The sequence below is a fragment of the Hibiscus syriacus genome, unplaced genomic scaffold (assembly GCF_006381635.1).
Source record: "Hibiscus syriacus cultivar Baekdansim isolate YM2019G1 unplaced genomic scaffold, ASM638163v2 tig00117002_pilon, whole genome shotgun sequence".
In the NCBI taxonomy this organism is placed as follows: domain Eukaryota; kingdom Viridiplantae; phylum Streptophyta; class Magnoliopsida; order Malvales; family Malvaceae; genus Hibiscus; species Hibiscus syriacus.
This window is the reverse complement of record NW_024063518.1, coordinates 165,450-190,000: the sequence shown is the minus strand read 5'-3', so window position 1 is coordinate 190,000 and position 24,551 is coordinate 165,450. Positions and strand designations below refer to the sequence as shown.

At 33.5% G+C, this 24,551-nt stretch overlaps 1 protein-coding gene and 1 pseudogene across 2 annotated transcripts; one reads left to right on the top strand and one right to left on the bottom strand.

Moving 5' to 3' along the window:
* The first annotated feature begins 2,211 nt into the window (after positions 1 to 2,211).
* LOC120194868 (auxin response factor 3-like) lies at positions 2,212 to 15,152 on the top strand. 2 transcript variants are annotated; one of them, XM_039197045.1, is made up of 10 exons: positions 2,212 to 2,559; positions 2,883 to 2,939; positions 3,239 to 3,427; positions 3,571 to 3,655; positions 3,795 to 3,885; positions 3,956 to 4,120; positions 4,736 to 4,858; positions 4,984 to 5,059; positions 13,824 to 13,983; positions 14,056 to 15,152. In XM_039197045.1, exons 1-10 carry the CDS (start codon positions 2,257 to 2,259, stop codon positions 15,015 to 15,017), a joined length of 2,211 nt encoding a protein of 736 aa, XP_039052976.1. In that variant the 5' UTR covers positions 2,212 to 2,256; the 3' UTR covers positions 15,018 to 15,152. The 2 variants fall into 2 exon arrangements, with proteins under 2 accessions (XP_039052976.1, XP_039052977.1); XM_039197046.1 differs by having other exon boundaries at positions 2,214 to 2,559; positions 4,739 to 4,858.
* Positions 15,153 to 21,101: 5,949 nt separating this feature from the next.
* Positions 21,102 to 23,606, bottom strand: LOC120194855 (annotated as a pseudogene).
* Positions 23,607 to 24,551: the final 945 nt, after the last annotated feature.

The window sequence follows — 24,551 nt, the reverse complement described above, 5'->3', positions numbered from 1 at the left end:
AAATAATTTTATTTTATGAATTTAACATTAATAAAATGTTTTAATATCATTTTAATCAAAATATTAATTATTAAAATATTTAAAATATATTTTTTAATATTTTAATAATATAATATAATATTTGTTAATATTATAATAAAAATACTCAATTATATTATAATAATATAAGATATTGTATTTTTATTTTAATAATATATAATAAGTTATTAATAAAATTTATATTATTTAATAATTTCATAGAAATAATATTATTAAATTATTAATAATGAATAATATTATTTATGTATTTAATATTAATATAATACTATTTTAATAAAGATGTTTAAAATATATCAATTAATACTTTTTAAAATATAATATAATATTATTAATTTAATAAATAATTAATATAGTTTATAATATTTTTATTTCAATAAAATGTACTCATATTAATATTTTTATTAATAGAAATAATATTTTTATAATAATAAATAAATTATTCTAATGTTTTAAAAATAATAATATTAAGTTTTGTGATAAATAATATTATTTATTGTATTTAATATTTATAATAAATAATTTAAAAAAAATCATCAATTAGTGAAAAATAATTTACACAACATCTCTCAAACACCGTAAAATATATTTTATAAAACATTTTTAAAAAATATATTTTATTTTACAAAAAATATTTAAAAAATATTTTTAGTGAAACAAACAAACCTTTAAAGTAATTCATTTTCCCTCCCTTTTTCTTTTTCTTTTCCTTTTCTACCGATCCCTTCCTTTTTCTCAATAAAGAAAATGCGAGGAAAAATTATGGTGTAAATATTGAGGATTTGTTGGTTAATTAGTGTAAAAGAGATACATAAAAAGAAAGAGGGGCATGAATGATATTTGGGCAAGTAGAAGGGGACAGAATTGTCATCCATTCGGAAATACAGGAAACCGTACACAACCCCTAGGCTTTCACTCGTGTAAGAAATTAGTAATCAATTTACATCTGGATACATTTGTAAGGTCTAATGTTTATTATAGGCTTTAGTTTTAAAAAAAAATTATAATTTTAAAAAAATTAATATGAGTTTTTATTTTATTTTTGATATAATACTAATTAAAAAATTAAATTATATTTTAATAAATAAAAATTATCGTTGATTATTACAATATTACTGCGACAATTTACAATATTAACATAATCATTTATAATAAATGTTAGATAGATTTAATTAATTATTTTAAAAATTTTAAGAATCTAATTAGCTTTTTAAGTTTGAGTGTTTATTTACTTATTTTTAAATAAAATAAAAAATCGTTAACATTTAAAATAAAATGTAAATTTTAAAAAAATAAATTTGAAAAAAAATATTAAGCTTTTTTATGACTATCTACGTAGTCCAACTTTAATTTCATAATAATATCAAATAGAAGTAGAAATTAACTAGAGTGGAAACCCAATTAAAAGGTGACTTGGTTGTCATCACTTAATTTCTCATTTCTGCCACACATTATACCCAGCAGTCGCAGCATTGCAGCGGCATCAGTTGCAGCACAGCATTACAGCCCAGGAAAAAAAAATTAATATAAAAATAAGTGTCTAAATTATATTTAAAATAAATTTTTTGTATTTAATATTTTTTTTTGTTAAAGGTAAATGTTTAAATTCTTTTCACCGTATTTTTAAGTGTTTATTTTAAAAAATCGTTAAATTACACATATCATTTAATAATTTTTTTTACAGTAAACACATAAAAATTTAATATAAAAAATTTAAATATCTATTTTTAATAAAAAAATTCTTTAAACGCTAAAATATTTTTTGAGACATTTTTTAAGTAATTATTTTTGTATTAAGCGAAAAAAGAAATGGTGAAAAGCACCTTCTTTCTCTTCATAGTCCAAAACCAAAATTTACGCACTCTACATCTAAATTATGAATTACTATTAGATTTTATATTTTCTTTTATTTGCAATTCCAATTAATTTAAAGCTTATAAAGCTTGATTTGATATGCAAGGGAAAAAAAGTTTGTTTGTGGTTCATTTCCAGTGTGTCTTGATGGCCTCCAAACCTCCTTTTTTTTTTTTTTGCAATGCCAATGTTGAGCTTAGCTCTTTTGTGTCTTTACCTTGAAAACCCAGTCTCTAAAGTGATGCAGTCATGAAATATCCTCTTCCTCACCACTCACATCTTATGCTATAAAAGCCCAAACTTTACTTGCTCAAAACTACCATTTCTTTCTAAGCTTTTTTTTCTTCCATTTTTTCTGGGTACTCAATGGGGGTTTTCATCGATTTGAACACTACAGAAGACGATGAAACGCCTTCATCTGGTTCTTTATCTTCGTCTTCAGCTTCAGTTCTGAGTGCTTCTGGTACTGCTTCAAGTTCTTCCGTTTGTTTAGAGCTTTGGCACGCGTGTGCCGGTCCACTTGTATCTTTGCCAAAGAGAGGAAGTGTAGTGGTGTACTTCCCTCAGGGACACTTGGAACAAGTTTCCGATTTCCCCGGCGTAGTTTCAGCTGCAGCATATGATCTCCCTCCCCACGTGTTTTGTCGGGTTATTGATGTCAAGCTCCATGTAAGCTAATCTATACTATATTGCCTTTCTCTCATCAACGTTCTTATTAAGGGAAAGTTTTGATGTTGGGCTTCCCCCCTCCTTGAGAACGTCGAATTGTGGTTGTGGATTTCTGGATTTGAATTCTATGATGAAATGTGTGATAGGTTGTGTCAAGTATTTTTCATAGGAATTTAGGTGTTGTAAGTTACTGAAAGTAACCAAAAACTTACCTACATTTCTTTTCCCAACAAGATCCAGAGGACAAAGAGTGTTGCAGTGTGTGTGTGTGTGTGTGTGTTTAAAATGTGAATTCTGTATGAAGTGTTTAATTTTGTTGGCAGGCTGAGGGCACTACAGATGACGTTTACGCTCAAGTTTCCCTGGTTCCTGAAAATGAGGTGGGGTTTATTCTAGTTTCTCGTTTTGTTTGATTAACGGTTGCTTAGAAAGCTAGTAACCATTAGACGGTTATTTTCTGTATGAACCAAGTTGCTCTAGTTAGATTTTCATTTTCTTAAAACGAAACTAGATGAGACAATGACATCATTCTGAACTAGAATCATTGTTCAATGATAAGTTGAACTTAATTCTTAACTTTGGTTTGTCATTATCTAGGCTAATGTACTTGTTCACTGTGTCTTTTTCCTAGTTTCCTCCAAATTTGAGTCTTATTAAGCTTAAATTATGTCGTCTGTAGCAAAATGAGCAGAAGTTTAAAGAAGGGAGCACAGTCTGCACGAATGTAGATGGTGAAGAGGATGCCGAAGTAGATATCAAGTCGACCACACCCCACATGTTCTGCAAGACTCTTACGGCTTCTGATACAAATACTCATGGAGGCTTCTCTGTTCCTCGTCGAGCTGCTGAGGACTGCTTCCCCCCATTGGTAATTTTCATGCCCTTCTCTCAGTATTTTGTTATTAAGTTTTCATTGTTTATTTCTATGTATGTTTACTACAATTTGTTATGTTTTGTTCAAACACTCTTTTGTATACATATCGTTTTGACTTTTAATAGTTGGTGTTATAGGATTATGATCAGCAGCGGCCCTCACAAGAGCTTGTTGCAAAAGACCTGCAAGGCTTGGAATGGAGATTTCGACACATATATAGGGGTATGCTGTAAATATTGAAAGCATTTTAATTTATCATTTCACTAATGATGGATTTCTTCTTATGGAACAAAGGGAATCAGATCCATGATTAGTTGTTCATTTCTCAATTTGCTTCTAAAGATATTTTTGGTTTGAGTAGGGCAACCACGGAGGCATTTGCTCACTACTGGATGGAGTGCTTTTGTAAATAAGAAGAAGCTTGTCTCTGGAGATGCTGTGCTTTTTCTTAGGTTAGAAATTTCCTTACTTGTGAAGTTTTAAATAATAGCCTGTTAGATTCTTATTTATTGTCCATGGTAGGGGTGAGAACGAAGAGCTGAGGCTGGGAATCCGAAGAGCTGCTCAGATTAAAAATGACACTTCATTTCCTTCTTTGTGCACCCAGCAGCTGAACCGCAGCACTTTTGCAGATGTGCTCCATGCTATATCTATGAAAAGTGTTTTCAAGATTTACTACAATCCAAGGTATATTTATGAGGATGCTATTTTAAACATTATGAGTGAACTAGATTGTGCAATTCTGGCCTTAGGGAGGGTAAATAAGTTAAACTGGATGAACAACATATACACATGTTTTGGTAATTTTGGTGCTTATATTTGCGACTTTATGCAGCTATATGTACTTTGATTTGCTCATAGAAGAACTTGGTCTGATTTGGTTGATATTGGGTTGGCATTTTTCACTTCATTTCTTGTTTAATTAAAGCCTGGATGACACTGTACCTTATTCGGACATCCTTTCTATATCCCAAAATAGTTTACAATGTCTAATATAAAAGAAGTTTGAACAATTCTTTAGTTTAAATATAGTGTCTTATATATAAATTGATATTATTTTAAGATCATCATAAGCTTGTCCCTTGGTCCTCACTATCATCATGAATCTAGAGAAGGGTGAAAAAGGTTTAATTTATGGTGGTCCTAATTATTCTTGGTTAAGTTCTTGTGATCCATTTGTGTTTACAGTTCTTTTAAGCTTTTTGTTTGTTGAGATTTGCATGTTCTACTTGCTCTCTTGCTTTCTCGGCCATTCTCTACAGTCAATTTCTCGTGGGATCTAAACTTTTTGTTGATATTTAGCAGGGCCAGTTTATCAGAGTTCATAACACCCGAGCATAGGTTCTGGAAGAGTCTTGATCGTTCTTTTCCTGTTGGAATGAGATTCAAGTTGTGGTTTGAAACTGAAGATGTGGCAGAAGGAAGGTCTTACCATACTGAACCAGCTACTCTTCAGTTATTAAATCATCTGATTTTTTATCTAAATAAGGGATGAAAGACCTACTCTACCACGCTATCAAGCTTTAATTGTGCTTTACTTTTTTTTGCAGATACACAGGAGTTGTAACTGGAACTAGCGATATGGATCCTATTAGATGGTCTGGTTCAAAATGGAGATGCCTGCTGGTACGTCACAGACATTGCTTTTACTGTTAAGTATTGTACAAGTTCATGTTGAAGTATGATTTTCTGTTAACAACTGATAATACTGTCATAAGTCGTAACAAAAACTCCTGTAAAGCCTTAAGGTTATTATCATAAAGAAGGGGGAATGTTTTTTCTCGATAATAGTATGTTATGACCCTTGAGAAATAGAGAAGTTGAGATCGAAGAAAAGTAGAATAAAAAAGATTAACAAAGCAGAGGAAATATTGAAGAAGAAGAGATGAGATTTCATTCATAAGTTTTCCATGATTTGTGCATTGCAATTCTTAGCTTATATAATCTGTTAATGGGACAAAACCTATTATTTTTACACAGCTGTCCTAAATTGTCTTCTAGTGCAACGGCCTAATCATCAACTATTGCATGGTATAATTCTAATTATGAGCTTCTTTGAATGGATTTCCACTTTTGGTTCATTTGCTTTCTTCTCAACTAGATTCCTATCTTCCCCAAATGCCCAACGTCATCGTTTTTCCTTTCGTAATATTAACTCCACTTTCCCAATTTCCATTTTTTTCAATTTGTGTCCATAAATCCCTAACCCTTGATTTGTCCCCATTTCTGTTTCTCTACTAACTTCGATCATAACAATTCCTCCCCTTTAGACGATCCTTGTCCCCAAGGATCAAACACCATAATTTTTTCCTGAGGCCAGTGTTACATTTCCACATGACGTTCTCAGGCTCCCAGTTCGCCCATTGTGTCATCTTCAACATGGTTCTTTAGTCTTAATGGAATTAAAAGAACCTACACTCACTGTTTCATCACTTTGAAAATCAAGTCCCTCCTAACTTTGATCTGTTTGGTCTCCAATATTCTTTACCTTTGGTGTTGGCAATTTATCGAACACCTACGAATCATCATGTTTTTACTCACACTTTTTACCAGTCAGAATATGTAAAATGAGCTCCACATCTAACTGCTCTAACGCCATTTTGGATTCCAACATACTCAACCGACTTTCCTACTTCTGCCACTATTTAGGAGGGGTGGACTCATCGGTTGTTTGTTTGACTTTGTCAAGTACTCAATCTGTTTTTGTATTGCTGAAAATCAGTGTAATCACCCATCGTTTGGTTATTCTTTGACATACCCAAGCTTTAGAAAACCAAGAATAATGGCTCTTGATACCAATTTGGTATGACCTTTGAGAAATAGAGAAGCTGAGATCGAAGAAAAGAAGTAGAATAGAAAAGATTAACGAAGCAGAGGAAATATTGAAGAAGAAGAGATAAGATTTCATTCATAAACTTTCCATGATTTGTGCATTACAATTCTTAGCCTATATAATTTGCTAATGGGATAAAGCCTATTATTTTTACAAAGCTGTCCTAAATTGTCTTCTAGTGCAGCGGCCTAATCATCAACTATTGTTTGGTATAATTCTACTTATGGGCTTCTCTGAATGGATCTCCACTTTTGGGTCATTTGCTTTCTTCTCAACTAGATTCCTATCTTCACCAAATGCCCAATGTCGTCGTTTTCCTTTGGTAATATTAACTCCACTTTCCCAATTCCCATTTTTGCCAATTTCTGTCCATAAATCCCTAACCCTTGATTTGTCCATATTTCTGTTTCTCTCCTAACTTCGATCATGACATAATATTTACAATTATGAAAATTGTCTTAATTATTTGTTCATCCATCCGTGAAGTTAAGCTTGGTATACTTGAAAAGATGTTGTTCCACTTCAGAATCTAGTCTGTTAGTCTGTTACATAATTGCTGTACAATTCTTGCTTTTTGCTTGTAGAGATAGTGAGTCTACCTTAGTTTAGAAGTGTCCAATACTGCGTTAACCTGCAAAATACTTGTTGGGTAATTTTTTTTTATAAGATTTGAAGGTCTCATTAAAAACCTCATTCTTGATTAATGAAGCTTGTATAGAAGCTCCTTAATCAGCAGAAGGAGGAAAAGAGTGCCTTATAATTTCATTAAGGAAAATAATAATTACATCCTAGGAAAATCTATTCCAAATAACCCTTACAAGTTACAAAAATTAACAAACCCCATCCGAACAGGAACCAAAAAACCAAACTAAAAATGCCAACAACATAAAAATCAGCTATACTAGCCTTTGCTAAAGCATCAACGTCCATATTAGTTGCCCTTGCAACCCATCTAACAACCCCCAAAATTCTAAGATTTTTAACTATATCTCTAACAATGAAACCATATACAACTGGACATGAATCAACATTGTTGATCCAGTCTACTGCAACCCTGTTATCACTCTCAACAATCAGCCTATCTTTAACCCTCCCTTGAAAAGAGGCAAAAAAAGAATTACCCCTTTAAATAGCTTTAAGTTCCCTCAATGTTGGAGGTCCCGAACCAACAAGCTCCTGAAAAGAACCTAGGATTGTACCTGAATGATCCCTCAAAAGACCTCTAAGACCTGATTTCTTCCAATCGCTGCTAGTGGCTGCATCCTCATTCAATTTGATGAAACCCATAGGGGGAGGTAACCAGAGGATTATAGAAGACTTCAAGAAATAGTAGGGCGAGTAAGAATCCCCTATTAAAGGATCAAAAATCAAAGAGTCCTTGGGAATAATTCTGTCTGATCAAGCTTCTCCCCTTCAAAGACGATAAAATTTCTGATTTTCCAAATGGTCCAAATAACAGCCCCAGGAATGAAAGTCCATATAGCAGAATTAGATTTCAACTCATCCCAAGCTAGGAGAAAGAGTTTTGCTTCTGTAGGAAAAACAGAACTAAACCTCCAGAATTTTAGAAATTTGTTCCACAAAGACCACGCAACCGAACAAGTACAAAATAAATGCGTGGAAGTTTCCTCAACCATTTTACAAAGAGGACATAAATCATCCTCAATACCTTGAACATCTCTTTTAACCAATTCGGTTTTAACAGCTATTTTATGAAGCACAATTTGCCACACTAATGTTTCAACTCTAGGGGGAACCAATCCTCTCCAAACAATATTATTCCAGAAACGAACTTCTTCTGAACCTGATGCACACCTCTTGACACAAGAACTGACTGTAAAATCACCATCCCCACTGCCTTTCCAAATCAAACCATCACTGGAATCTTTAGACAGAGAAAAAGAAGAAAGGATGCTCACCAAATTACACCATGTTCAAGCTCCCAATCATTTAAATTTCTTCTTACTTGAACATCCCAAATCCAGCCTGATGAAAGAAATTCCCCAAACTCATAAAGTTTACCATATTTATTAGTAGAAATCGAAAACAATCTAGGAAAGAGAATCTGGAACGGATATTCTACAGCCCAATTGTTTATCCAAAATCGAACATGCTTACCATTTCCAACATGGAAACTGCACAAACTACGAAACTTAGAATCAAAGGAGTCTTGCTTGAAATGGTTGTTAACCACTGTTCTCCATAGCCATGAAGTTTGAGGTGAAATCTTGCTATCAAACAGTAACCTTGATGAATCAATGTTGTATTTGCTACATATAAATTTCCTCCAAACAACACTTCTCTCATTTGCAAACCTCTAAGACCATTTCCCTAGCAATGCTCTGTTAATACAAATCAGATTCCGGACTCCCAAGCCTCCCTCATTCTTTGATCTGCGGACATCATCCCATTTAATCCAGTGTATCTTCTTTATACCATTGCCCATTCCCCATAAAAAATTAGACATAATTGAATTGAGAGACTTAAGGATTGAAGCTGGAATCTTGAACATAGACAAAAAATACGTAGGCAGTGAGTATAGAACCGATCTGATCAATACCAATCTCCCTGCTAAAGAAAGAGTAGCAACCTTCCAACCTGCTAATTTAGTGTGAAAATTCTACACCACTGGTTCCCGAATAACTGATGAATTCTTAGTAGCACCTAGTGGGAGGCCTAGATAGTTAGAGGGGAAGCTTCGAACTGTACAACCAATAGAATCTGCCAATATCTGAACCTCCTCTTGGGAAATATTAATCCCGAACAATCTGCTTTTCTTAATGTTTAGTTGCAGCCCTGACATAACCTCAAATACTTTAAGCACCCTCTTCACATTCATAATTTACGTCTTCGAAGCTCCATAAAAAATAATTAGGTCATCCGCAAACTGCAAGTGTGTAAGATTAGAGGACCCTTCCTCCTTGCCAACTATCATACCAGAAAATAATCCCTCAGAAACAACCCTTCGGATTAATAAATTCAATAATTCTCCAACTAAATTAAATAATAAAGGTGAGAGTGAACATCCATGTCTAAAACCCTTGGCCATTGGAAACTCCTCGGATAGAACCCCATTGACTAACACTGAAATCGAAGCTGTAGAAACACATCTCCTGATCCAACTTATCCAAGTAGAACCGAAACCCATCTTTTCCATCACCTTGAACAAAATAGGTCAGTCAACCGTATCAAAGCCTTTTTAAAATCAATTTTAAAAACACAACCCTTTAGCCTTTTCTTCCTCCAATAATCAATACCCTCGTTAGCAATGAGAGAGCAATCCAAAATTTGTCGACCGGGTATAAAAGCAAATTTAGTCGGGCTGATGATATCTCCTATACAACTTCTAAGCCTTCTGGAAAGACACTTGGATAAAATCTTATAAACTCCTTCTATTAGGCTTATAGGTCTATAATCATCAAGGCTCCCAATGTTAGAACCCTTAGAATAAGGGTGATAAAAGTATGGTTAGTACCGTGTTCTCAATCTTTCCCCACATAGAATTTGTGAAAAAACTGCAGAATGCTTCCCTTAAGAACATACCAAAACCTTTTAAAAAATCCCAAGTTCAATCCGTCAGGCCCCGGAGCTTTATTACTATCGCAAGACTTTAAAGTCTCCTAAACCTCCTCCTCGGAAAATTCTTCTCTAAAATAATACTTTGTTCGAAGAAATTCTAGGAAAAATCAACCCAATATCTTCAACATCTAAACTAACTGATCATTGAAAATTTTAAAAAAATTATCTTTAACAGTGGCCTTGATAATAGCTGAATCATGAGTAATATTCCCATCAACTATTAAAGCATTTAACGCATTTCGTTTTCTTCTAACTGAAGCACAAATATGAAAGAATCTTGTGCTTCGGTCCCCATCATTAATCCACTTTTTTCTAGAATTTTGATACCAAATCTGCTCCTTAATTCTATGAAGTCTCCATAATTCTAATCTACAAACACTTAGCTCATCAACAATCCCCTGAACCGAACTGTCATGCAACTGCTGGACATCTTCCTCTAGCTTTTGAATTTTCTTTCTAAATCTGAGATTACAGCTCCCGGAAACTGGTTTTTCTTCCCTGTCCATTTTTTGATAGTTACCTTAGAGTTCTTCAAAATACTTAGGATTCCAGCTTTTCTCCCAAGCTTCTTACAGTATGCTATAGTATGACTGACCATTTCCTTAAAACCATCTTCCTCCATCAAATAATTAAAAAGTCTAAAAGCTTTTTGCCCCAATCAATTCCCCATCTTGTAATAAAATAGCATTGTGGTCTGAAACAATTTAGGAATAAGTGAATGAATTATCTCAGGAAAAGTAGCCAAAATTGACCATTCACCAAGAACCTGTCTAATCTAACAAATGCTGGATCATCTTGGTTATTACACCAAGTGAACCTGCCCCCATTCAAAGCAGATTAATTAGACCTGAAGACTGAATAAACTGAGAGAAAATCCTCATTGAGAATCTGTTCTAAGCTCTACAATCCTCCTCATCCTCACACAAGTATACATTAAAATCCCTCCAACACAAACTGATAGATTCTGTCCAGAAATGAACACACTAAGTTCTTCAAAAAAACTTTCTTTTTCTTCCTCCACTGAAGGCCCATAAACATTTATGAGAACACTTCTGAACTGATTCAATCTGAATTTCCCTACAACAAACGATGAATCTTCTGTTAATGCTGTGATTTTCCATCTCAAACACATTGTCATCCCAACAACATAATAATCCCCTTGAAGAACCAATAGCTGGAGATTCGATAACACCCTGAAAAATATTCAACCCATTCCTTCTCAGAAAAAACCTATGTATCTTCTCTACTTTAGTTTCTTGTAGCCAAAGAAAAGAAGGATATGTGTGAGAAACTAATCTCTGAACTGCTCTCTGTTTTTCTCATTTTCCCAAGCCCCTTACATTCCATGAAATTATTGCTAATTTATCCTTTATGAATATTGCTAATTTATCCTTTATGAATAATAATTGAAGAATTTGACTTCCCCAATATAGCAACTCAATTGGCCATATTCAAGCCTTTCTCTAATTTGATTTTTTTTCCAGAAAAGCTTCTTTCCCTTGTGTAAAGGAAACCCCCAAATCTGACAAACTTACCATTGAGCTACTGCTTTATCCAAAAGCTCCGAAAAACCTGAAGATGTTGTAGAAATACTAACATGTTCTAAAGCTTATCTTACCAATAATCTTTTTGCCCTTCTATTAGAAATGCCAGAATTGGAATTAGACAAATGTCTATCCTCAACACAACCCTCAGGCTCTCCATCAAAACTTCTAACCCCAACTTTTTCTACTAAATTTGGCTCCTCACTGTCTTGTAAATTAGACTCTGTTGTTGTAGGAAACTGTAGAACATTCATGCATAAATGATCATTAACCTTCTTTGGATTTAGAACATCCTCAGTAACATTAATTCCCTTTTGATTCTCCCCATGCCAATATTTCCTCTCCCTACATCTATAAACTCTTCTGTAACTGACCATTTTCCTCTCTCTAAAGGCTCACTTTTTGTAGATAGCGAGCTTTATGTACAACCATCAATCTACCTCTTGAGTGGCTCTTCAATAATTCTGAATTAGGAACTATCAGCATAAAATTAGTTTTAATAGCCTCAATATCTTCACTACCAAACGAATCTGAAATAAAGTTGGACCCCTTATATTGTTTTTTAACACTGCTATCCTCGGCAATTCCCCTACTCTGAACCAATTTACCAAACTTATTAATTGTATAAGCTGGCCTAGAAGGAATTATCTTAGAAACCTCCAACTCAGACAACTCATTGTCATCGGATTGGGTCTCTGGCTTATCAGCCGATTATTTGAATTTCTGATACCTAGACCTGCAAAATCACCTTCTTTAATATTCACACGTTCTGAACACCTGACAGTCCTCTTTTAATACCCTTCCCATGTTTAGTAAATCTTGGAAAGTGTATTTCCCCATCAGTCTCTGCTGTGCCGAAAGAAACACCATCATCAATCCACAAGTCAACCTTCTGTCTGAATATCTCTGCTGATTTGACTGAACTTTTCTCATATTTTGACTTCTCCCTATCTTGACCTTCCTCATATTCTGACTTCTCCCTACACCTTCCTCAGACATCAACTCGCCAAACTGTTCCCCAACTGCTCCGACCATCGGAGAAAATTTGAAAAAAGGTTTTGAATCTTCATAGACCAATCCAATTTTGATATTGACTCTATATGATCTACCATAGGATCCAAGAGTAATGATTTCTGGAACATCGAAAGGGCTTGCAACTCTCATAAGAATCCTCGCAGACGTGAGATCATCCATGTTCTTAGTGGAATCATGGATTTCTACCATATTTCCCCATCTCCCAACAACTCGTTCAAGAAGGATTCATTCTAGCATAACAGAGGAACCCCAGTTAACTCAACCTGACAAAAAGCCATTGGAACTCCATCTTCATTCAGTAAAGGGGCCAATCTATCAAACCAGAAGCCTATTTCATCTTTTTTCTTTGTCCATGCCTCCATTATCTCTTCATGAGATTTGAAAATGATAGCACAGGAATTTCGGACATAACCCCAACCAACAATCTGTACTTCATAACCATTACCAATGAAAGACTCCTGAACTGACTTAAAATCAAAGGAAAGCTTAATAATCCCCGTTAAAGATCTTTAGACCCAACTCGAACTCTCAGAAGGAATATGCATTTCCAGAACATTCTTCCTTGCTTTCTCCTGTGACTCCCTTCAGAGAATAACTCCCTATACCCCAATGCATTGTTCCTTGTATCATTAGTCAGTAAAGAATCTTTATACGTTCTGCCATCCCTAACACTCCTGCTGGAAAAATCTACCTCTTTTGACTTAGAAGGTCCTGCTGTAGACGAATCTGGAGCCATCTTTACTGGACTATTCTTTACCTCTTTCCTTAGACAACATCATTGTATTTTGCAACTCCAACTGTAATCCTTCTCCCATCTATCAGTAAACATTTAACATATCGATTGCCTCTTCAAACCAGACTCCCTCTCAAACTGAACAAATGCGAAAGTGGAAAATGTATATTTTGGATTTCTAGTTTCTTTTGGGATGAAAACTCTCTCCACAGTTCCATGAGACGAAAAAATATCCCTTAGCTCATGTTGAGAAACTCTCCTGCTGAGATTATCGACAAAAGCCTTCCAAACCTCGCCGGAATCTATTTTCCCTTTCAACTTTTCTCTCTCTACGTCTTTTTTCATGATGGGTGCAGCCTAGACCATGCTTTAAACATAATGAACATGACAAATAATAGTATTGTTTTGTGTAGTTTTTTTCCACGGGGAAATTCTGAAATCACTCTTAGTGCCAAATTATTTTGGTTTGCATATCTGGAAGGTGCTTGTACTTGGGAATTTAAAAATAATTTTTTTAGTTCATTCACATGATTGGTTTGAATGCTTTGGTTTGGTCTTGCTAACAAGTTGTCTCTGTTACATTATGTTTTGAATGTCTCAGTTTATGATTTTATCAAAATATTAAGTGAGAGTTAGGCTGGAAGTTTTCTCCCACTTGTTTTGCAGGTAAGGTGGGATGATACCGACACCAAAAGGCATAACAGGGTTTCTCCCTGGGAAATTGAACCATCTGGTTCATTATCTACTCCTAAAAACTTGTTCTCTCTTGGTTCCAAAAGGAACAGGGTTGGACTGTCGTCAGGGAAACCTGAATTTGTTGTTCCTGGTAGGTTCTTCTGCTTAATTAATTCTCTTTCATGTGTCATGCGACATTGTTTGACATGGCCCTTGACAACAGATGGGGAATCCTTGCGGTTCTATAAGGTCTTGCAAGGTCAAGAAATTTTAGGTTATAACTCTCGTCATGATGATGCTAATAGTCAAATACTGCACCAGTCTGAAATACGACGGTGCATTCCTGTTTCTAATGGTTCTGGTATTGCTGCAATTCGAAATGTTGGTAGAGAAACAATGGTGACTCCTGAGATTTCCCGTAAAGGTTTAGGCTTTGAGGAATCTGTTGGATTCCATGAGGTCTTGCAAGGTCAAGAAATTTTTGTAAACCCTTCATGTAAAAGAGACCCAACTGCAGATGACAATCGAGAAAATGACGCTCATGGTGTCCCTGAGGCGGGTCAGTTTTCGGGAACCAGAGGTGGATGGTCGTCTTTGATGCAGAGCTATAACACTCATAGTCAAATGAGACCATCTGCACAAGTGTCCTCACCATCTTCAGTGCTAAAGTTCCAACATGCAAGCAGTCCATTGACAAGCTTCAATCCAATTCATAACTTCAATAGCCTGGAAAAAGAGCTAGGAGTTAACAAACAAAGTTCTTTTCATGCTCCTGAAACATACGGGGGAAGATTACTTCCATCTTCAACTGGTGAACACGATTCCCATAGGAGGAATCTTGGAAGCATGTTTTCATTTGGTCATTCGGGTGTTGATGCTCAGCTTGGTGATTCTCGAACTTTGGCAACTCAACCAGCACTTAAGACGAGTCAAGAATTAACTACCTCATGTAAAAGTAGTTACGTACTTTTCGGGTTCTCCTTGACAGAGGGAGGACATGATGGTACTGAGGAGGACAACATGGTGCAAGCAACTTCGTCATTAGGTCCCGGAGTTTTCTTACATGGTATAGGAGAACAATTTATCACACAGCCTCCAGCAGTGGCAAACACAGTCGGAAGCAATTCTACTAAAGCAACCAATCTATATGCCGTCAGAGATATGCTTTTCGATGTTGCATTGTAGTTTAGTGATGAAATAGTGTGTCGGCCTGTCAATAAGGAGTTCTATAGACATGGGTTTTGGACGTCTTGCTAAATCTTGATGAATACGGTGATGTGATTGAAAAGTTGTAACTTTATTGAAGGAGAAAGATTCGGATTATTATCGATGTAGTGGTTTGTGAAGACCAACATCTGAAGCTTTAATTGTTCAAGCTAGCATTGATATTGTTTTGAGAGCATTTTTACGAAGTATCCATTCTATGGTTCGGCTGTTTGTCAAAATCTATAATATACACGTGTTATAAGATAACAACATACATAATAATTGTCAAATAAAATAAACACTAAGATTTCATGCGAATAACTCTTTCGAAAAAATCATACGTAAAAGAGGAGAAAATTTACTAATTATAAAAATCGTTGCCTTTTCAACTGGCCTGTTGTATCTACCTTTATACTATGGTTTTATTTATTTATAATGCTAATTAGAATGATTTTAACTTAATCTTAAGAATCCATAAAATCTAGTATAAGTGGTTAAGCACTGTACATGCCCTTGTTGAGAGTCCAATTCTCTCTCTCTCTCTCTCTTTTCTTTTTCCGTTGGATGGAAGAAATTAAAGAATTAAAAGAAAGGTAAAAAGGTGAGAGGAAAAAGGAAAATGTGTATTCCATTTTCAATTTTGTGTTTTTCACATTAAATATATATTGTCTATGTTTTGATATGTACAAATATTTGCATTTTTATATTATTTTGGACAAATTACTAGTTTAGTATCAAAACCAATGTTTTTAAAATTGGACGGACATTGAACCGGTGAAGGTACTGGTTCACTGGTTCAACCGCGATTGAACCGGATTTTATATAAAATAATATTTTTTAAAATTTTACATAATATTCAAAGCAATATTAATATATATCTAACACTTTTTTTAAGTTTACAATATTAAAAGAATAAAAATATCACAAGTCATAACATATATAAATTAAAAACCATAAAATCAAGTGAAACAAAATGATTCAAATCAACTACAACATAATATTTAAGGTAAAACATATTAAATAATAAATATAATTATATAACTATAATCAAAAAAATAAAATTGGAGCTTAAAAAACATAATAAATGATGCCATTTGGTTTAATTTTTTTATAAAAAAAATAATCTCACATGGCTAAGAAAAATAGAAGAGCATTCCAAAAGTTTAAAGAGTAAAAATATGAAACAAAACAATCCCACATGGCTAAGAAACATAGAAGAGCATCCCAACTTATTTCTATAAATAATAGAATTAATTTGACATTCAAAATCATGTAGCCTTTTGGTGAGCACAGAGCGAACTATTCTTTCGCTTCAATTGAGCTCAAATTTTAGGCTTCAATCGAACTTCTAATTTTTTTGAGTTCAAGCCTTTTCGAGTTTAAGTTTTAATATTATATTTCGAGTTCGAGTTGAACTTGATAATTTTTAACTCGTGAGTTTTTGAGTTGAGTTGAGCTTACTTTTAAAGTTTTCGGTTCGAGTCGAGCTCAGCAATACTCAATTTGAATCGGCTCGTTGAACAAACGACGTCGTTTGGTTTAATATTTTTTTAAAAGAAAAAAATGAATCGACGGTTCAAACCGGTTTTGCCGGTTCACCCCGGTTTTACCGGTTTTCAGCCGGTTCATTGCCATATCGATTTTGTGAGGTAACTGGACCGGACACGCCACTGGTTCAACCGGCCGGTCCGGTCCGGTTTTGATAACCATGATCTAAACTATCAATTTTAGTTTGCTACAGCCCAAACTTTCAATTTTTTAAAAATCATATCTAATGTTTAGTTTTTGTTTCATTTTAATATTTCGTTAAAAATTTAGCCGCACTATATTTTTATAAGTAAATTACGTCATTTATCACTCTACTATCATCTCACTCCTATTTTGGTGTTAAAGTTTAAAATTTTTCAATTTAACTACTCAACTTTTAAATTGCTCATATTTTAATCACTATAATTTATTTTATTAATAATTTTTGTGACATTACGTTTTATTATTATTTTATTCATATATAATTAAAAATAAAAATAAGAAATTTAAAGTTAGAGTGTTTAAATTAGGAGTAATTTGAAAGTTAAGTAATTAAATTTAAAAAATAAAACTTTAGTGACCAAAATAGGAGATGGTTGAGTGATGAATGATGTAATTTACCATAAAAAGGTGTCACGTGAAAATCACCTATTAAGTTTTAATGGCGAGGTACTAAAACAAAAAAAAACTAAAACTTAGGTATGGTTTTGGAAAAAAATGAAAGTTTAGATACTAAAACATACCAAAACTGATATTAAACGCTTAATTTACCCTATTGTTGTCTATTTTAAATTAAGATGACAATTTAACCCAAATTTGACCCGATTATGGTCGGATTTTTTATATAAAAAAATCGGATTCGGATCGGTTCGGGTGGAAGGTGAAAAAAATTGACTCGACCTAACCCGACCCGAGGATAATAATATAATTTCCTTAAAATTATTATTATTATTTTTAAATAGGTCTTTATATTATATGGGGTTGGGTCGGATTTATATTCTAAATAATTAGGTTGAGTTGGGTTCAGATAGAGGGTGCATATTTTCGGGTCGGATGAAGGATATAAAATTTTTGGGTCAGGTCTGGTTGACCAAAAACCCGACCTTAACCCGATCCATTGCCATCTTTAATTTTAAACCATGTTTTATAGGGCTGAGTAACGAAATTGAAAAAAAATGAAAAAATAATCTGAATCGAACTATGTGGTTCGATTAGAGTTTTTCAATTTGTGGTTTGATTTTAGTTCAGTTTAAAAATAAATATGCATTCAATTCAGTTTCAGTTTTTCATATGAAAACCGTTTGAACCGAATCAAATCGAATTAAAAAAATAAAAGAAAAATAAATATCCCAAACAAATTCATTTTGAATTTATTATATGAAATTTTAAATAAATAAAATCTTAAATTAATAATTTTTTATAAATTTAAATTTATATATTTGCTCTCGATTTAAGCTTCAAATATGTTTTTTAGGTTGAGTTTGAAAAATAGTAACAATAAAAAATCGTAAAACCGAAACAAAATGACCGAAAACTGCAATTTTTATGCCATTCAATTTTGATTTCGATTTCAATTTTTAAAAACCTACAAAATACAATTTGATTCATATTTTAGTGAAAAATTGAATTGAACCAAATACACTCCTAATTTTTTAGTTATTTTATTAACTTGTTTGTGTGATTTTCTAGTTTATCACATTTTATTTTAGGGTAAACTACGAATTTAGTGCATAAACTATCAGTTTTGGTCTATTTCAGTATTTAAACTTTTAATTTTTTAAAAATAATTTTTAATGTTTAGTTTTCATTTCATTTTAGTACCCCGACATTAAAAACTTAACATGTTTAGTACCTAAACTATAAGTTTTTATCCGTTTTAGTACTTAAACTTTAATTTTTTTTAAAAACTTAATGCTAAATTTTGATCGAGATACTAAAATAAAACAAAAACAAAAGTTTTTAACGGTATGATACTAAAATGAAACAAAAACTAAACTTTAGGTATGATTTTGAAAAAATTAAAAGTTTAAACACTAAAACATACAAAAACTGATAGTTTAGTACTAAACGGTAATTTACCTTTATTTTGTCATAGTGATAAAATCGTTAACAAACTATGTAAGTGTAAAAAATGTTAAAATAATGTCATATTATTTAATTTAGATCAAATTTATTTTTTATTCTTTTTATTTTAAGATATGTTTGATAATTTATTGTTTTCAATTATTTTTTTGAAAATTAACCATCATTTTGTTTTACTTATATTTTATTCATTTTACTAATTTAAAATTAAAACTATCAATTGAACTTTTTCAATAAGAATTGTAGAAAATATTTGTTTTGTTGAATTATTGAAAACCGAAACTTCTGTTCGGATATGTACTCTATTCTGTTTAATTTATTTTTCAAATTAATTGTCTATTCCTTCTTTTAGGTTCAACAACCACCTGGTTTTAAGCAGAAAGGGTCCTAATGGTGAAGAGTTATATTGTCGTCTTAAGAAGGCTCTTTTGGACTTTGACAAGCTCCGAGGGCCTAGTTTGACAAGATGAAGGTTTTTCTTACCTTAAAACTTGGCTTTACTGCATCAAAGGTAGATCATCTCTCTTTATTCGCAGTACAACTCTTAGTTGAAATTGGTGTAACTATTCAAGGAAAACCTGTTGTATGGTGTGATAACACTTCGACAGTATCTATGGCTGCTAATCCAACTCATCGTGCAAGAATTAAACATGTTGAGATTGATTTACACTTTGTTCGAGAAAGAGTCCTTGATGGCAAACTTGTTGTTAACTTTCTTCCTTCTGTAGAACAAGTGGCCCATCTTCTGACTAAACCTATTCCCCCTGCAGTGTTTGCTTTTCTGCGAGAGAGACTTGGGGTGGTAGCTCTTGACAAATGTCTTGATGGGGTAAAGAAAGCAGAAAACCAATAGAATTGCTTGAGCAAGCCGATTGTCCCAGGCTGGCAAGCTGTTAAAGTAGTTACAAAGTCAATGTTGTTCTTCCAATGATATGCTTAGATATTTCTACGGTAAGCTTTTTGTTTACTTTGACTCCAAGACTTGGACAATGTATGCTATTTTTTAAAATTAAAAAGTAGATTACACCTTAAATTTTCCTCTGTGAATTAAATTTTATAAATTAATAGCATTATAATTAATCTTAATTTTTTCAATGAAATTGATTTTATTATCTAAAATTAATCTAATTCATTTTATGGATAAAATTAGTACTTGTGGAGATTATATATATATAGTTGGGGACCATTTGATTGGAATCATTTTCCAAGCGCTGACGTAGGCCAACTCACCCTCACCACCCTTCGACGTACCAGATTGCGCAACTGTTGTTGACGTTAGAGTCTTCTCCCCATTTTTATACTCTCATAACATAACATAAACCTCGCTTCCTCCTTTCCAATTCATATACGTAGGCATTTATATTATATTCCAATTCACTGTTTTAAAATTGTTTGGATTAATATAAAAATAAATGTTTAAACTATATTTTAAATTAATTTTTGATGCTTAAAGAATTTTTCGTTAAAAAGGTGTCTAATTTTAATAAATTATTAAATATTAAAAATTAATTTTTAATATAATTTAGACACTTATTTTTATATTAAGTATAATTTTTTATGTCAGAACATCAGATAATTGTATTGTTAGAAATAAAAATCATTTTCTGGATTCCAATCATCATTTCCTTTGGGTGGGCTCATAATGATTGATAAAGTCCAGATTTTCTCATCTTATAGGACTAGCAAAACACTGTGCTGGAATGTAATTTTTGAATCCCATATTCACCGGATACATTTATGAATGTATCAAGATTGAACTTCCTCCGGGTTCACTATCCTGCGTGCATCGTATTGTTAACTGGTTTGAATTTCGTATATGCAAATGACTAGGATAATTCCCATACAAATTGATATTAAAATCTTTCCATGCTACTTCTATGTGATTTTTTCTCAATAACCTCCACTCATTTTTTTTTGGGTAAACAAAGTGAGAACAAAAAACCTATAACCGGGCCATGAAACTAGCAGTATCATTGATAACACTACACCAGGCGGGTCTGCAAACACATGGAGACTGGTACCTCCTGCAGCTTATCTGCAACTCCGTTTAAAGCTCGGGGAATAAACAACCATACTCTTTTTACTGTCTTCGTTATGCATTAGCTTCAATTGCAAGCAAATAGTGTTGCTCCGCCCCTAACGCTGTAATCCTCCCAAACCTCCTTGGGATTAAGATATTTATGTTTTTGAGTTGCATGCAACCATCTTCGGTCCAAAAATTAACATGAAACAAGAAAACAAAATCAGGTCGGAGGGAGATGCAAATTGGGCGGAAAACCCCAAAAATGGTCACTGCAAGTGTAAACGGTAAAGCCTTCTTCATTAAGCTTTATGCCTGTTTCCGATAATGACATTTCCCTGGCTATTTGGATCGCAATCCGATTATGCCATTTTTTTTCTTACGATTTAATATTCCATCATGTCTTAATTTAATTAAAAGATTAAGATTTACAATCACACAAAAGAACCCATAACAGAATAAAAAATAGTTACATGATAATTGATAAACCTAATTAACCCTGTAGGAAGTATTAGTAGCTTATATGGCAGTCCCACTACATATATCAAACATTATATATAAAATAAGGTCAAAAAATATATAAATATTATTCAAATGCCAGCTAGCTCACTTGTTCAGTTGTTTGCGATCAAGAGAATGGTCTGATGATGGGCAAATCTTCCAAAGCATCCGACTCCTTAATCTTCAAGGAAAGCAGACATTCAATTTATTCCCTCTCCCCTTTCCTCAGCAAAAATCACAATCTGATAATTCATTTGACTATTACATAGCAACAGCTGCAACAACAACAACAACAACCAAATGGAGCACATCTTTCCCATTGCTGCTATTTTCTTTCAAGTCTCCCTTTGCTTGTATAAGAGGTTAATCGAATAAACGAGGATCGACCAACCAGATTTGGGATTAGCTGAGGTGGGCTTTCTCTATTATGGTGGTGAATCCCACCATCACCGTATGAAACAAATGGTGGATTGGTGTACTCCACAAGACCCGCGCTGCTACTTGTCTTAGGCGCCATGATTGGACTTTGATGCCGGCTTCGGTTCTTAAGCTTCCTATCCGGGGCATACTTATCACTGCTACTTGGACCGCATTGTCTGGGTTGAGTTTGGTAAAAGACTTTTGAAAGCACCAACTCCCCGTCTTTCTCTTCTTCGTTGATGCCGAGGTGATATTGATGCATCACCCAGTTTTTCTTCTCGGGCTTCCTTTGCCTGCCATAGTTGGTGTAGAGAACCAATATCTTTTTGAAACCCTTCACTATCCCACCAGCCGAAACTGCTCGGGTCTTGCCCGTCTTGTGCCACCTCGTTTCGTTCCCTTCTTCGTCCGTGTGCACTTTTCTTCTCTTCCTTGTCCCCGTTGTGTATGCCTTGGAGGGTCGATGAAAGAAGTGTCGAATTTGGCCATCCTTGCTTACTCCTGCACCATTAGGTCCATTTAGAATAGAAAATAAAATAAACTTTAATAAGAGACGAATGTAAAATTTTATGTTGGGATGCTAACTTAAGAAGTTATAGTAGAATTTTAGAGGTGTAAAATTAATGATAGATATAAGGAAAACACCTAGACTATAGGGGAATTTGAAATTTCTAAAGGTATAACTCCACCCAGAACCTTAACTATAATGTTTTGTCATTACGATTACTTTGAAAGTAACAAAATAGTATAGTAATCATTGGATGATAAAGGGCCATGCCTAAATATTAGGATTAAGCTAGCAAGGGGGATATCTAAGAGGCCTAATCACACGTCTCTAAGAAAATATGTGGTGGTCGAAGTAGAACCAAAGGATCTCACGTAATTAGGCCACCCAAGAAACACGGTTGACAGCTAGTATTAGCCAACTTAGGTACTTTCCTTGAAATGCACTTAACTGGATTCTCAAAAAATGCAATAAGGCTTTACGTTTTCATCTAAAACTCATCTACACCAACATAGATCATTGCAGGTGCCCAAACAAAATATATGTATACATAAATTGATAGATGGATCACTGATATAGCCCTAGAAAAAATATAAAATTCAACACAAAAACGAAAAAAAAGCAACGCATTTAAAGAAGAAAATTTGAGGTAAAAGTAAAGCATCAATGTACCTGGAAGCTTCTCTGGATGAGTATAGCAAATCCCATTTTCTCCATCCAGCGTTGGAATAAACTCATTAAGCAAGGGATGAAGCTTGCTCAGATCAGATATATTACTTTTGCCTCTAAATGCTCTAAAATTTCTTGGTCAGTCGGATCGAACTTCACCCCTGCTGGTAACCCTGGCAAATCATGAATTCCCGTCTAACCCCACAACAAATAATAGTATTTTAGTAGATCAATCCATTGGGGAACAAAGCAATAAAAAGTAAAACCGTACTATTATTATTAAAACATTTACTTGATCTTTGTAGGGTATGTTATAGCCACATGAAGGGCAAACAATGGTGGAGATTTCATCGATTTTCGGGCAGGGAACGGAAGAGGTGGCGGCGACGGTGACGGAGGGTTCCTTGATGGCTGCTGCTGTTACTAAGTTTAGAGTTCCTGTGTCGTCGTCTGGGTTATTGCACCATGACATGTCTCCGGTTCTTCTGCTGATGGTCTTAATCCCATCACAAAGCTGATTTCTGGTTCCACAGTCTTCCGCTCTTCCCCACTTGTCAAACACCCACATACGAGAATTCTAGCAAGATTCACAACATGAAACAAAACAATAAAATATAAATAATAAACAAGTAAAGAAAAAATTCTCTCTTTTAGAGGACGTTTTCAGTTACCCACTTTCTCTTTCTTGATGTTTCGCAAAGGAATTTAATTCTTTCACGCTTTTTTTTTAATTCCCTTTCTCAGATTTTCTGTATATGATTTGAGAGAATATAGCTGCCGTCTGCTATATCCTCCTCGGTATTGGAAGACGACGAAAAAGAAAATGACGGAGAGAATGGAATTTGTTCATTTTATTTGTTTTTGTCAGAAAAATAATAAAAACATTTATAATAAATGTTGCTTGGACACTAAGTTTGGTTATGCTAATGTAGACACGATAGTATAACAGAATAAATGTAGTGTTGGACCTTGCTTTCCGGCTTGGTCTAAACATTTAAACCATCTTCAAATAAATCAGTTTAATTCCCAGTAAGTTTGAGATTAAACTCTCAAAGTTTATTTATTTTAATTTAATATTTTACTTATATACTAGAAATAAATGATAATAATGAGTGTCGGGTGGAGAAGACAAGCAAGAGGTAACATTTTACCTCATGAGAAAGCTCTTTTAATTAGCTCCAATGTCAAACTGGAGTATTCTTAAAGCTATAAGACGAATAAACAAATAAAAGGAGAAGTTGTACCATAGAAAATACGAAACAACAAATTTGAATGGAACAAAATATTGGTGTTTTGTTTTGCACCAAACTCGTTGTATAGTAACAATTTATTCACGTAAATAGGCATAATCTAAATATACTCTCAATCATTTGACAATTTACACTCAATCACTCTGATGCAGTTGCTTGTACTCGAATTCATGACCTCTAAGAACAACAACAATTTTTTTAACCACTTAGATAACTTAATTCGTGCAAATATTAATTGAGTTTTAGTTTAATTGATATAGTTATTATTGTAACATCTAAAACCGTAAGCTCCAATACATTCAAACATGTGTTATCGATTTTTAATATAGTTTATATAATTATCGTTATAATATATTTAAAAATATAAATTTAAATACATTTTGTTACATATAACAATCCGAGACGAAAAGAAATGTTACAACATAACAATTGAGACGAAAAGAAAAGAAAAATGAATTTTACTAATAAATAAAAAAAGTACAGTTTAGGGAAGAGTCTATAGCGCTTGTCGCGTATCGTAACGTACCACTAAAGCGATG

Excerpts from the sequence above, each read along its gene's own strand:
- LOC120194868 (XM_039197045.1), top strand. The coding sequence starts at position 2,257 with ATGGGGGTTTTCATCGATTTGAACACTACAGAAGACGATGAAACGCCT. Across the intron at positions 4,121-4,735 it reads AAGATTTACTACAATCCAAG|CAGGGCCAGTTTATCAGAGT; the intron begins GTATATTTATGA and ends GTTGATATTTAG. Across the intron at positions 4,859-4,983 it reads GAAGATGTGGCAGAAGGAAG|ATACACAGGAGTTGTAACTG; the intron begins GTCTTACCATAC and ends TTTTTTTTGCAG.